At 34.5% G+C, this 15,240-nt stretch overlaps 1 protein-coding gene across 1 annotated transcript in view; it reads right to left on the bottom strand.

Moving 5' to 3' along the window:
- Window positions 1-15,240, bottom strand: part of ACSS3 (acyl-CoA synthetase short chain family member 3) — a 145,258-nt gene that overhangs the window by 40,469 nt on the left and 89,549 nt on the right. The window contains exons 8-9 of the mRNA XM_065887727.1: window positions 13,066-13,217; window positions 2,709-2,812 (exon numbers count right to left, since the gene is read on the bottom strand). Coding sequence (XP_065743799.1) covers window positions 2,709-2,812; window positions 13,066-13,217 — 256 coding nt within the window. The remainder of the gene's footprint in view (window positions 1-2,708; window positions 2,813-13,065; window positions 13,218-15,240) is intronic.

A 15,240-nucleotide genomic window follows, 5' to 3' on the forward strand; every position in this document is an offset into this window, starting at 1 on the left:
AACTAATCAATTTTCACTCATACATTTTAGTTACTTAACATACCCCTGACTAATTCCAAATTACACATCACAGTCTCTTAACAACTCATTTGTACACATATATTAATGTAATCAGAGAGCAAATTCATAAATTATGCATTGCATGGAAGGCTCATAAAAGTGTGTGATTGTATAAAATAATATCAATTTCTAAGTCAATAACAAGTAACAGCAACCTTGTAGAAGACTTGAAATTTTAAATAAAGAAAAATATTCCTTTGGGCAAAGCTTAATCTTCCTTCAAATGTGATCAGGTTTTTGCTGATCTACCTCTTGGGGAAGTGCATGACCATCTATTTGATACGTAAAATATTAGGAAATTCATAAACGTACTAGAAATATCAAATGTTTCTTTCTTTTTTCTAAGAGTTAATAATAACCCATAAAGTGTTTGCCTTTCCCCCCATTAATCTGATATCACCTTAAGAAAGGTGAACAGTTGCAAGTATTAAACTTCAGTATCACTTTGCAATTATTTACCACAACATACAACTTTGAAAATACCGAACTGATTTCTTCAATGCAAATAAATAAAGATTCTAACTAAATTTTCTGTTAGTAGCAGACACCTGCACCACGTAGGATAAATTTCTTTTATAAAGGACAAAACCACTAACCTAGCTAGCTAGCTACCTACCTACCTACATACCTATCCCTATGTATGTATTTGTGTACTTCAGTTGGACACAATATCAAATGCTGTAAAATTAAATGTGGGGGATGGAAAGAATCCGTCATTATTAGTAGAAATACACTCTGTTTTCCACAGTAATGAGCAGCCATTCAAAGCACACTGACATAATGTGTCTACTAATTCCTTCTGAACAATACGTCAAAGAAAAATTGCAAATTCATGTGGAACTCAGTACCCACCAGAGACCCCTTATGCTTGTTTCTCAGGATTCAGTGAGCTTTTTTGTAAGGCTGGATGCACTAACTACATACCTCTGCACAGGCTATTATGTGCAACGATATCAATAAGCAAAAGTAAAGGAATCATAATTTTATTTATTAATGTGTTGGTTGCCTTCGACAAGCTTTAGCATAGTCACCTTTAAGGGAGCCAGGGGTGGGGAACAGAACTCTTCTGCAAGCACTCGTGTGAGGTCATTGTGTATTGGAAACAAGCTGTATGTTGACCAGGAAAGGAAAACCACCTTGGAAAACCATCTTAAAGGTGATAAAATATTTTCCTCTTTACGCCCAGAAAAATAACTGTTAGAACTTTCTGGATGAATAGGGGATTCATCAAGTCTATAAACACTCCTCCTTGCAGAGGCAATAATTCTTCGCTTGTTTTTTGTGTATTTTACGCATAGCACTGCTCTTTCTCCATATTGAATCTTACCTTTTTTTATTTCCCGAATAGTTACAAATCTGAATTTAGATAAGAAATTTCTCCCTTAGCAAATCAAATTACAGACAACAGAAACTTTCTTTCTGATTTGCATCTTATTTAAAGAACATGTATTCTGCTCTGATCATTCACTTTATGTTTCATATTATAATGAATATAGAAAACACATTTTCCAAAAGAGTAATATCCAAGAAAATATAAAAGTATAATTTATCAGAATCAGAGTTCTAAAATATTAAACACTGAACTTCAGTTTTAGTCTCTCACTTGATCTTCTAGATATTAAAATTAGACCTAATTTTTGCTAGAATTTTTAAAATCAGACCTAATTTTTGCTAGAAATTTTATAATCCAAATTTGATGCCCTGCCCAAAATGCTCAGAAGATGGAAATTCTGAAAATACTAATATACAATTGTTGATCTAATTAGTTGAACTGAGTAGGACTGAACTGAAGTATACACATAGGAAGTCTGTAAAGGCTCTGATAACTCATAGCTACTTTCAGTGGGCCAAATGGAAAAGCCAACAAAATCACTACATTCGGTGACAAGGAAAACAGATTCCAGGTAAACTACTTACTTTCACATATGTACACAATCATTCCTCAAAAGAAGCAGCAGAAAGTCTTTTTTTTTATCTGTACCAAAGTTTTATTCTATCCACTTAATACGACAAGCTGTTTCCCAAGGATCAATTAGTGGGAGGAAAATAGAGAATAAATAAGTAAATAAATAAATTACAGATATAATGATAAGCGTTTTGGTGAAAAATACATTTGTCTGTTGAGTGCTAGGCAGAAGAGATTTGATTTTATTGATCATAAGAAAAGAGCCAGAGAACCACAGGAAATCCTATAAAAGAAACAGTGCTTTAAAAAAGTACTCCTGCAGCAGTGTGCAGGGTTACAGCAAAGCAGGGAGCACAGAGATGAGTGATGAGGATCATTTAAATCAGGGTAGATGACAGTGTGGCTGCTGCAGCTCAGAGGCAATGGGAGTACTGAAGATGGGATGAATCCAAAGGGAAATCTGAGATTTAGTGACTCACTGGATATATGAAGCAAAGAGGATGGGAAGCAAAAGTAGTCTTCAGGGCTTTATACCCAGGGACCAAGAGAATGGTAGCATCGATGTCATTTAAGGAGACTTTTTAACAAAAACATAATCAAAGAATTGCTTATTTCTATCGAAACCAGAACCACCTGATTTCTGAGTTTGTGCCTGATGGTCATAATTCAGAATTTCCTCCTATCCTTGCAGTGCCTCTGAGCATGTCTGCAATATTTATGTACGTGTTTGGAAAATGCTCACCAGTTTGCCACCAATGGTCTAGGACAGGTACTCTGAAGACCTTTTTGGACCATTCCAGGGTCTCCACGTCACATCGTTCTCCAGCCACAAATAATGTTTTGAACCTGAATATTAGAGAGAGAGTAAATTCAAATTATTCCTTGAAAGTAAACTGAAACAATTTCATCTACCTTCTTTTAAACATTGTAGAATCTAATCACATTAATTCTGTCAGAGGAAAACACTGTAGAATGGCTGTAGAATGGTTAGAGGCATTATTTGTTTGGACGCGGTATAACTAAATGCATAGCACAGCACTGGAAAGAGATGCTTCAAAAGTAGAATTCACAGCTACAGCTTCTCAGTTCTGAGAAGAGCAACTGAGTTGATCTTTGTAATATATCTATCATATTCACCTAATAATCAAAAATGAAAAACCTTTTTCCTCTTGACATTATCTCTGTTAATTTTAGCTCCAAATTTGATTGCTGTATTTTACTTAAGTCTATACACAAAAATACACTCTGGAGTATCAGCTAAGGCAACAAATATGCTCATAAATATGAGGCACTTGCTCCTTCTCATGAGTTACTTTGGTAAAGATTATTATGATTTCAACACATATTTCCCCTATTCCAAGGACATATTTAGGAAAGATTAGTGATTTAAAAAGAAATGCCATTGTGGCCTTCCAGGTTAAAAAGACTCCTATCAAAAAGAATATATGATTACTAAGAGATGAAGAATCCTTTGCAGGGAACATCATGCCACAGTGTAGAAAGGATGAAATAGGAAAAATAGAAATGAGTTGACACTATTGGTGGTTCATTGAGAGAATGACTATTTTTTTCTTCTATTCTCAATGCCCCCGTGGCCTGTCTGTCAAAGAGTCTGTCATACAGAGTGAAGTCAGAAAGAGAAAAACAAATACCATATGCTAACACATACATATGGAATCTAAAAAAAAATAGGGTCTGAAGAACTAGGGGCAGGACAGGAATAAAGACGCAGGTGTAGAGAATGGACCTGATGACATGGGGACGGGGAAGGGTAAACTGAGATGAAGTGAGAGACTGGCATGAACATACATACACTACCAAATGGAAAACAGATAGCTAGTGGGAAGCAGCCGCATAGCACAGAGAGATCAGCTCGGTGCTTTGTGACCACCTAGAGGGGTGGGATAGGGAGGGTGGGAGGGAGACATAAGAGGGAGGAGATATGGAGATAAATGTATACGTATAGCTGATTCACTTTGTTATACAGCAGAAACTAACACAACAATGTAAAGCAATTATACTCCAATAAAGATGTTCAAAACAAAAACAAAAAAAACAAAGAATGTGTGTATAAGAGTTAATTCATTATCATCAAAATAAAACCCCCCAAAAAAATAAATAAAAACTAATCAAATAAAAACCTGCCTACCCATCCTGAACAATGTAGTATAGCCACAGAAGACTATTTACCCTTCCTTAACTTACATCATTTCATGAAGATCTGACGAAGATTCAAATATTCTCACTCTGTTCTCCAACAACATGCATTTCCTGCCTCTGCTACAAACATATATCTCCTTCTATAGTTGTTTGCTTCTTGCCTATTTCTCACAGTGCACTGTGAGCTCCTTAGAATCGTTCATCTTTATGACCTCGATATCAATCAAAATACCTGGGATTTTTAGGTACTTAAACTTTAAGCAAACTACATATATATTTGCAATTCAAGCTAAAATTTAGGTAATCAAATATGTATTCATTTATAACTTGCTTGAAATTAAAATTTGGATTATCAATTATGACCTCATCAGACAGAAATGTTACAGCAGGATGAAATAAATAGTAACACATTAAGCTATTAAAAGTAAGTTAAAGTATAAGAAAAACTAGTATAAAGTTTTAAATTTTAAAATGATGTTGATACATCTATGATTTTAGATGCTATGTAAAAACAAGACAAAATAAAATATAAACGCCATATTGTTGATAATCTTATGACTGAAAAATATGAACATATCTTAATTGTATCTTATTCAAACTATCAGCTTCCTGATTTTTTTAAAACTTCTGTGATTAAGAATATTATGCATTTCTAAGGTAAACGAGGAACAAGTGATGCCATTTGGAGACGCAAGCCTGGGCGTTGTCATGAAGGAGCTTATAGAGTTTTCTAAGGAATTTGGATTTCTCCATGAAGGTGGTGAGAAGCTAATTAAAGCCAATTAAAGCATACGGTATTTGTTTTTCTCTTTCTGACTTACTTCACTCTGTATGACAGACTCTAGGTCCATCCACCTCACTACAAATAACTCAATTTTATTTCTTTTTATGGCTGAGTAAGCTAACACATATATATGGAATCTAAGAAAAAAAAAAAGGTCATGAAGAACCTAGGGGTAAGACGGGAATAAAGACACAGACCTACCAGAGAATGGACTTGGGGATATGGGGAGGGGGAAGGGTAAGCTGTGACAAAGTGGCATGGACATATATACACTACCAAATGTAAAATAGATAGCTAGTGGGAAGTGGTTGCATAGCACAGGGAGATCAGCTAGGGGGTTTGTGACCACCTAGAGGGGTGGGATAGGGAGGGTGGGAGGGAGGGAGACGCAAGAGGGAAGAGATATGGGAACATATGTATATGTATAACTGATTCACTTTGTTATAAAGCAGAAACTAACACACCATTGTAAAGTAATTATACTCCAATAAAGATGTTAAAAAAAAAGCTAATTAAAGATTTTAAGCAGGAGAGTGGCACAGTGAGATTTTTGCTTTAGGAAGACGCCACTGGCAGGAGTGGGGAGGACAGAAGGAAGGTCAGGACAGGAGCCCAGGGGCCCTGGCTTTGGGAGGCTGCTGCCATCACAGAGATGGTGAGACTTGAACCCAGGCAGCCCCCGGGGACCCCCGGGGAAAAAAAGTGGAGGTGGAGACGGGGGATAATCTAGGAGGTCTGAGCAATGGGACTTGTTACCACTGACAATTCCCGTTTCCTTGAAAAGCCTTTTAGGAATACGTTGTATGTCACTGGAAGAAGAAAAACCAACACATAAATAAACCAAAAACCCAAACTCTCAAATACCTGACCCTAAATAAAAGTAACATTAGAGAAAACATGATTAGGAGGAAAACACGGCTATCCATGACAAATTGTAGAAGCAAAAAAGACTGAAAATGTCCACTATTGCTTGCTTTTGTGCTGCCTCAAACTGTACGAAACAGATACCTTTAACGACTGATCATTGATACATGTTTCACACTTTATCAATAGATTAACTTTAAAATACCATATTGCTGTTGCATAGTATCACAGGAAATTTGAAGAACAGAAAGAACACACACACCTATATGTACATATTGGGATTTTTGTTGTATTTTTGCCGTTTATGACTACAAGGGGTTTCAAGCATGGTTTTCTTACTAACCAACAGAGGAGCTATTCTTTGCATTTCATTGAAGGTGTAATCATTTTCTGGAGCATATTGTACCTTTTCCACCTTCTTTCTTTGTAATAGCACATGTATAACAGAATTTATTAGTCCCAAATTTTTCTTTAAGGGCAGAAGTAAATTTCCAATAGTTTGCTGTCTGAAAAAAAAAGAATATTGTGCATTTGGATGATTTGTATTAAAATTTGTAAAATGCTAGGTTTGGCTGATTCTAACAGTACAGGCAAAGAACAACCAAAAGGAAGAGTTTTATGGATATCAGAGGTCACATTTCCATCATCTGCCAAGCCACAGATTACTTCAAAGAGCTCTGGACGATCCATATAGTCATGTGATTAGTTTATATATGAAACTTAATACATAGAATTTCAAAAATATTTATTAATGAAAATGTAATGCAAAATATTGTCACTTAAAAAATGTTAGCACACCATATAAAATAATATTTGGCTAATCCAGGGATAATTCATACCTGATATTACCAGCATTTTTACAAGTTTTAATTAATTTTTTGGCTTTTTTCCCTAGCCAAGTAAACTTCTATTAATTTAAATAATTGATTGTAATAATGAAAAACCATGCATAGCACTGATTCCTTATCTCATGATAAATTTCAGCATTATATATCTTTAAACGTAGTATTGTTTTGCATTACATTTCTATTGCCTTTCTTCTTATCTTTTAATTACATTAGTATCATCATGATAGCAATCTTCATAATGGTGCTAATAAGCAAATTAGAAAGGTGTGATATTCAATAAAGAATAGGAAAAGCGGTGTCTGCCTTCTCTGCAAGTCAGAAAAAATCCCTCCATTTCCATTAAAACCACTTTACTATTTACCAAAAGCAGAGGAAAATTCTGGGGCTCATTGGTAATTTAGAAAAACATCAAATAGTATAGATGATCCCCTTTCCCTAGATACACTTAACTATCACTCTACTTTTGTATTAAAGTTCCTAAAACTGCCCCAAAGTTATTATTTTTCTCAATTACAGACTTCAAATTGTATAATATTAATGAGTATAAACACATTATAAACAAAGATAAAATTCAGGAATAAGACATGACTGACAATTTAAAATCTTCTAATAAATATTTAATCCAATATTACTTAACACCTAATTCCTCGCTAAAAAACAAAACCATGATATGTAATTTTATATTTTTATAACCAAATGATTACTTAAAAACTCTTAGTATAAATCTATAATTGAAAGATAAATTATAAGATAGTTTAAAGATAAACTCATGCCTAAGAGCAAGAGTTATATTCTTATTTTGTAAAGAACATTTAGTCCTTTAGGCTTGCAAAAAAGGAACTGAAACATTTTTCAACAGTGAAATTTCTCACTAATGACCTTGCCATTATTTTATTAATATTACAAATAGATAAATGTCCCATATTTAAAAATTCAAAAATATATTTTTGTTTACAAATTCATTTCATAAAAGGGAATGGGGAGCTAGTGTTTAATGCGGACAGAGTTTCAGTTGAGAAGGTGAAGTATTTGGGAGACGGATGATGGTGAGAGTTGCACAACAATGTGAATGTACTTAGTGTCACTGAACTTACGGTTAAATATGGTTTAAATAGTATGTTTTATATTATGTGACTTTTACCACAATAAAAAAATTGTTTTAAGTGAAAATTAGCCATTTTTCACAGTAATTTGGATTCTATGGAGAGTAAATTTACCCATATTAATTATATATGTCCTGTCTCTGCACTGTACAATATGGTAGCTTCCAGCCACCTCTGGCTATTTAAAATTTAAATTAGTTAAAATTGAAAAAAATATCAATTTCTTCATAGTATTAACCTTTTCTCAAGAGTTCAGTAGTGACATGTGGCTGGTACCTACTATATTGTAGACATCAGTTTTATTGGATAATGCTTCCCTAGATTGTTATATACTAATTCAATATATGGGAGATGCTCTGATAATGGTAACACATGGAAAGATGAATCTACTTCCAGATGAATAATACTAAAAGGATAAACAAAATGATAATATACAATACCCAGAGTAGAAAAAAGGGGGAGAGAGATTAATGTGAATGAGACCTATACCTCTTTCCTCAATTCTATATAAAATTGAGTATAATTCAAGACTCAAATTAAGTTGAAAATTAAGCAAAAAGGGAAACAGAAAAATGGTTATGTTGTTAAATTAATTTTATTCCAAAATACACAGGAAGCTGCATAGTAATGGATAAAAAGCCAAAGGTAGATTATGGTGAAGAATTCTGAGGTAATAAAGTTAGGGCAGAAGAAAACTAAAATGAATATTTCTTTCAAGGTCATAAACTACCAAACAAGAGAATATTACTCTTCACTTGTGCCAACAGAAGTTAAACAAAAATAGATTATTTCAGTGATGCCTCATCGACTCTAGTTCACACAACAGAACATCATTTTTTTCCATCAACGTCCCTGTGGTTATTTCCATCTTTCCTTCATTCTGTTTTCTTCTATTACTCCCCACTAGAAAATTCAAATTACCTTTTGAAAAAACTCTCCACCGTTTTGTTACAGTTATTTATTGCATTTATTTTGGCTTCTGTTTAAACATAATATCCAATTATAATTAGTACAGTAACAACTATATAAATTCAACAACATATTTCATCAGTTTTTGCTGCTGCTTTTTCATATCCCATACCATTTCCCTGTGTGCATTTTTCCTGTCAAGAAAGTCTCTGGGTTTTAAGTTCTCTTAGCTTTGTCCATATGCACATTTTTCTATTTTGCCCTCAGTCTTCAATAAAAGTTTTTTGTTTAACAATTCTCCCTCAGAACTTTGCAGATCTTTCACTATTGTCATCTAGCATCTATTGGCATCAGTTTGGATTTTCCTCTTTGGTGCTCTGTTGATTCCTCTGGTAGTTTTTTGGATTTTATCTATAGCCTCAGTTCACGTTTTGCAATTTTCAAATGACCTGTCCAATGAGAATTTACTTATATTTAACCTTCTTAGTACTTGGATGGCACTTTCCAACTAGGATCCACATCTTTCTTCAATTCAGTAACATATTCAATTATTGCTCTTCAACTTTCATTTTTTTTAACGATTCTTCCATTTTCTTCTGAAATTCTTACTAGATACATTTGTAGTTTCCTATTCTTCCCTCCAAGTCTCTTTAACAGTTCTTTCAGATTTATTACTTTGTCTCTCTGTTTTACATGCTGGGTAGTTTCCTCAATAATATCCTGTAATTTTTAACAGTCTTTCCTTGTGCCCATATATTTGTTTCATTTATTTAGTTTACACTATCCATTGTACTTTTTAATTTTTTCATACCCAAGTTTAATAATTTTACATAAGAGTTATTAGTTTATGACTCTGATTATCCTTAACATACTTATTTTCACGTTTGATTTGGCTATATTACAAAAATAATCTCAATTGGAATGAATCCATGTTCTGTTGATTTTATTAGCATTAGAGTTCCTTGTGTGTTTGGAATTTTATTTCCCAAACTCTTTCAAAATAGAAGTTCTTTGTCTTTGTTTTTTTCTCCTTCTCTCTCTCCTACACTCACCTTCTCTGTTCAATAGGTTTGTGAGTGATATAACTATCCTCTAGAGGTCCAATGCCATAATGATGATTCAGAATTATTAATCCACAGTGATACTCAGGATATCACAGATCCTATTCTAGGATGACAGATGGGCAGTTTGGTTCAGTTCCTGGTTGCTTTGTCTCAATCAGATTCCTAGACCAAAGCTTGCTATATGTCATAGTCCCAGAAAACAACTGACAGTCATTATTATCAGCCTCCTTTCCTGAGTGGGGAGGAACACCCCAGCCCATCCTCAATCACTGAGCAAGCTCTGACTCCATGACCTAAGCAGGGTAATACTGAGTCCCTTTACTCTGCCAATGCATGCTTGTACACCTAGCAAGCCTCTGGCGTCAGCCACCCTTACCGCTTTGCAAACCTAATCCATTTCCAGTCCACAGAAAAGTTTATTTTTCAGCTCAGCTTCTTGTTTTTCATAGTATCTCTCATTGCTGTGTAATGGGGAAAGAAAGGCTGCATCAAAGTACAAGGTACTGTGTTATCTTGAGTGGAAATCCCAGCACAGAATTTTTTCTAACTTTACTAAAATTGAACTAGAAGATCATGGGAAAATAAATCACTATAATGTGGCAAAAAAGAGCAGTGAATAAGAAAGCAGAAGATGATAATAACTGCTAAGGCAGTCTATGTTATGAACAGTTCCAAGTGCTTTGCATGGATTATGTACCTTTTATTTTCATTATATTCTTGTACTATTACTGCTCTTATAGTCCACAAAAAGAAAGAACGAAAGAAAGAAAGAAAAGAACAGAGAGGCTATATAACTTTCTCAAGGTCACACAGCCAGTAAATGGTAGGTTTGAACCCAGGGAGTCTAACTCCAGAGTCAGAATCTAAATTACCATACCATACTGCCTAGTCCCAGCTTTGCCCCAGAGTAGCTTTGTAATCCTGGGAATGTTATTTCACCTCTTTGTACCAAAGTTTTCTCTACTGTGAAATGAAATCATTACACTAGATGATTTCTCATCTATTTTTCCAAACTCTAGTTGTCTGATAAAATGAACTTACAGTTCTGGTTAGTTACCTATTTCAGAGTACCCTCTTAAATTGGGGGGAACATCTTTAAATTTATTTTAAAACAATCTTTAATGAGCTATGTAACATTTTAAAAAGAAAACTTCATCACTTAAAATGTTCTATAGAAGGAGAGATAAGCAAACTGCAAATCAATCATGAGCCTGCAATTACAATATCAAGAGACCATCCATTCAGTAAGTTAGTATGAAATGTCTTGAACGTAAATATAAACTTAAAAGTATAGCTGTATGAGAAGACTTGGGTTCTCTAACTTGGGTTCTCTCTTGTCTCTAACCCAAACAACTTTTCTTGGACCTTGGTTGCCTAGTGAGATAGTTGGATTTTGGAGGTCCCTTCTGTTTCTAACATTCTCTTTAGTCCACAAGTGAGAATCTATCAAAGTAGATCAGTGAAGGTATTATTTGTACAGACTACAAATATATGAAAAGGAAAAGCTGCACTTATGCCATGAATGACAAGAATCCCTGGGTCAAGTTAGTTTCCTAATTTACCTTTCATACGAAGAGTATGTTCATGGAATTTAGTTAGGAGTGTGGGCTCTAGTCAGATCGCCTGAGTTACTTTCTTTCTAAAGAGTTACTTAAACTCTCTGGCCCTAACTTCACCCATCTGTAAAATGAGAATAATCACAATTCCTACTTATTGTTATAACCAAATGAGATAACAAACTTTAACTGCTATGCCTAGCACATAGTAGGTGATCAGCAAGTGTTTGCATTTATTAATAGTAGTCATTTGAATAACTGAGGCTGTTTATAGAGTCTGCATTCCTAAATATCTATTAAAAACATAGGTTCACATCATCATGAAAAACTTAGATGCCTAAAGACAAAGGGGCATGACTGGGGGAACTTATTGCAATTTCTCTTACCCTAAAATCTCATACTCCATGTCTATACCTATTAGTTTGAAAGAGTGATGTTTTAATAGGTATTCAAAAAAAAAAGGTATTCATTCGGTATTGTTTGATGCTTTATATTTCAGGCAAATCAGAAATGGTTCTTGCCTTTACAGTAAAGGTTATCATCTAAAACCCATGTATAAATGGGAAAAGATGATGCAACAAACAAGACACCTTAGCTTGCTGGTCACACATCTACATGCCCTGTAATCAGAATGCATTTGTCAGAAAAGAGACACTGCAAGAACAACAGCCACTGTTTCTTCAAAACCCCTGGAATTGTCTTAAGACGTGGAGACGATACATAACCTCAGATGTTTTTACCAAAATCTATGTTTCTATGCTTTTGACTGAAATGGAGAAAACTAAGTTGAAATGTAGTGAATAAAGGAACAGAGAGTGAATAGAAATATAATAGATCCATTTTATGAACGCATTGTATGCTCATTTTATGAACATTTTACGTAAATCTGGATCCATTTTTTCATAAAACAAAAAAAAAAAAAACAGAGGAAAAAGAAACAAATAAACAAAACCACTGACCCTGCCCAAATTGAAGTCTTCTTGATTATATCTGCAATTGCTATATGATACCTGTTTTAACCCCTTCTTGGGCCATAGCAGCATAAAATTCGTAACATCTGGCATTTAATTTTAAAAATTCAAACTGACTTAATTCAAACCCACTTTTGACTTGAAGAAACTACAAAATACTTTAAGTTCATGATAGCAGTGACCTATTTCAAAAAGGTTCAATAAGATTCGATGTTGGAAACTGCCTTGAAGACACAAATTGCTATAATTATCTTTGAATATACATATCATTAAACTAAAATGAATGGCAATAAACCAGCACAAAAATACCTAAACTATTCAGAGCACATTATTACAAAACAATAGAAAAATAATTTCCTTCACTCTTTCAACATAAGTAATTTGGACTATAGTTTCCACGTTTTATCTCTATAAATGAAATCAAATAATATTTCCCTCTATTTAGACTATTAGTCTATTTTCAAAAGACAGATGTTATATATATATGTGTGTATATATATACATACACATATATGTATATATATATATATACATACTCATTTTAAGTTACACTTAGCATTTTATTTTAAGGAAAATATGTAAGCTGAGTAGTTTAAAAAAGAGAACTATTTTGATAAAATTTGAACAGAAATAAACAGGATATGGCATTAAAAAATATTCACAGTATAGTTAAATTTCCAACTATTTCAAAGATATGTTTAGAACAGTCATTCTTAACATTCAGAACCTTTGGCTCTTTCCATAGTGGTACTGCAGTGATAGAAAAAATATATAGGATGTTCAGTTATTCATTCTGATTGCAGTTTTTAATGTCATTTGCCCTGTGCATCCCGAGTTCACCTTGTCAGAGAGTACTGCTTCCCCAAGGCTGCCCCAGGGTCCTGTTGACGGATTGCTCTAATGGCAGTTGGCGCTGTAAACAAGGCAGCTACTCCATGCTCCGCGAGCACACGGAAATAAGCACCAGCATCTGGTGTTCCCACAGGCTTCCCCTACAAGGAGATTCATTTAAAATGTCACTGGGTAAAATGTCTCATATTTCATTGACTGTTCAGTACCTACACATTTAACACAGCAATATTAACAAAATGGGGTTCTCAACATTGAAACTATTTATCTTAGTTTTAAAATATTCCCATGTTCCATCATAAATAAAACAAACCAAATGCCCAGGCATCAGAGAGCCCATTTGCTCCAATACTGCATCCTAAAAGCTTTTCAAATTGCACTTTTCCTTTCATAAGTTTTGAAAGATAAAGGACTGGAAATATATATATATATATATATATATATATATATATCACATTCAAATTAAAAACATAAAACAGTCTTGTATTTTCCCAGCAATTAAATACATTGTTTTGTCTGGCAGATTATATGAGAAATGTAGTTGCTATGAATTTCTAATATTAAACTTTTTTCATGATAGCTATTAAAAGTGACAATAGCAATTCTCAAAATATATGAGAAGACAGAAAAATCTGGAATCACAGTGATTTCTGAGCAATGACCTTTTCAATTAAATGTCTCACTCCAAGAAAAGCAATTTCTAAGAATTTTTTTTAAAAATCCAATAAGATATCTCAAAATATGTAAGTTTTCCACAGCCTCAAAATGACATTATGCATGTTCAAAGGATAATCCATTCATAAAAATTTAACAATTTTTATAGACTATACAGTTCAAAATGACACAAAGCATTTTTTAACTAATGTTCCTGCAAAGTGGAAAATGAGCATGGCATAAATAAATCAGTAATTCTGCAAAAATTCAAAGTGTCCCATAAAATCTATGTTGGCCCAACCATATCCCCTCGTTCCTCAATACATTCTCATCACTGGTACTTCTTCCTTTGTTTCTAAAGTCAGGTGTCTGGAATGTTAATATATATATAAAATATAATATATATTTCACAGTCAAATCATTTTGGAAGGGGTTGGGGTGAACAGGTTTCCTATTTTGGACCATTTCTTGAGACTAAAAAGTGTTAAAGTACATCAGGAAATTCTAAGAGATGAGTGACTCTATGTAATATTTCCTAAACTTTGTCCATATCCCCCATCTGAGCATCCCATGGACCTTGTATTCTGGAAAACACACTTGGGAAACACTGAACTATGCTAACAAAAGGAGAGGAGAGAGGAGGGGAGGGGAGGGGAGAGGAGAAGAGAGGAAAGGAGAGGGGAGGGGAGGGGAAGGGAGGGGAGAAAGGAGGGGAGGGGAGAGGGGAGTGGAGGGGAGGGGGGAGGGGAGTGAGGAGGGGAGAGGGGAGGGGAGAGGGGAGGGGAGGGGGGAGGGGAGGGGGGAGGGGAGGGGAGAAGGGAGGGGAGAGGGGAGGGGAGGGGAGCAGAGGGGAGAGGGGACAGCAGGGGTGGGGAGGGGAGAGGGGAGGGCAGGGGTGGGGAGGGGAGAGGGGAGGGTCAGGGGAGAGGGGAGGGGAGGGGAGGGAAGAAGGCAGGAAAGAAAAAATTTGCTAGAAGTCAACTCAGAGGTCTCCCCAAATAAAGAATAATAAAGGAGTGGATGATAATATGAGGCCAACCATAGCCATTTAATAATTTTGATTCACTATCCACTTCTAACTGGATCTTTGCTAGAGCACTATTTAGTTTTTACATTTATTTTTTTAATAGTTACCCTTAATATTCTTTAATATAGTTATATTTTCCTTTTTTTACTACCTCTTTGTTATATTCTGTTGCTTCTTCTCATGCTCTTTTAATACCAAAGAAGACATTTGTTTCAACTAGAAATTCATTTTAATTATCACAACTATCCCAAAACACTTGATTTCAATTTATTTCATTACTATCCCATACAGGTCAACACATTGGCATAGTATAAAAAGCTGCCAGATACAGTATGGCAACTCATGTATATAATTTAATGCACAAATTTTGAAGCCTTGAGCATATCAGCACTAACTGTATTATTTCTAACCAAGGGAGGTAAACATTTGACTTTTATTTCTTCAAATCTGTCTTAGGCACGGCACTGATCACCCTGTGCAGTAGA

The sequence above is a fragment of the Phocoena phocoena genome, chromosome 11 (assembly GCF_963924675.1).
Source record: "Phocoena phocoena chromosome 11, mPhoPho1.1, whole genome shotgun sequence".
In the NCBI taxonomy this organism is placed as follows: Eukaryota; Metazoa; Chordata; class Mammalia; order Artiodactyla; family Phocoenidae; genus Phocoena; species Phocoena phocoena.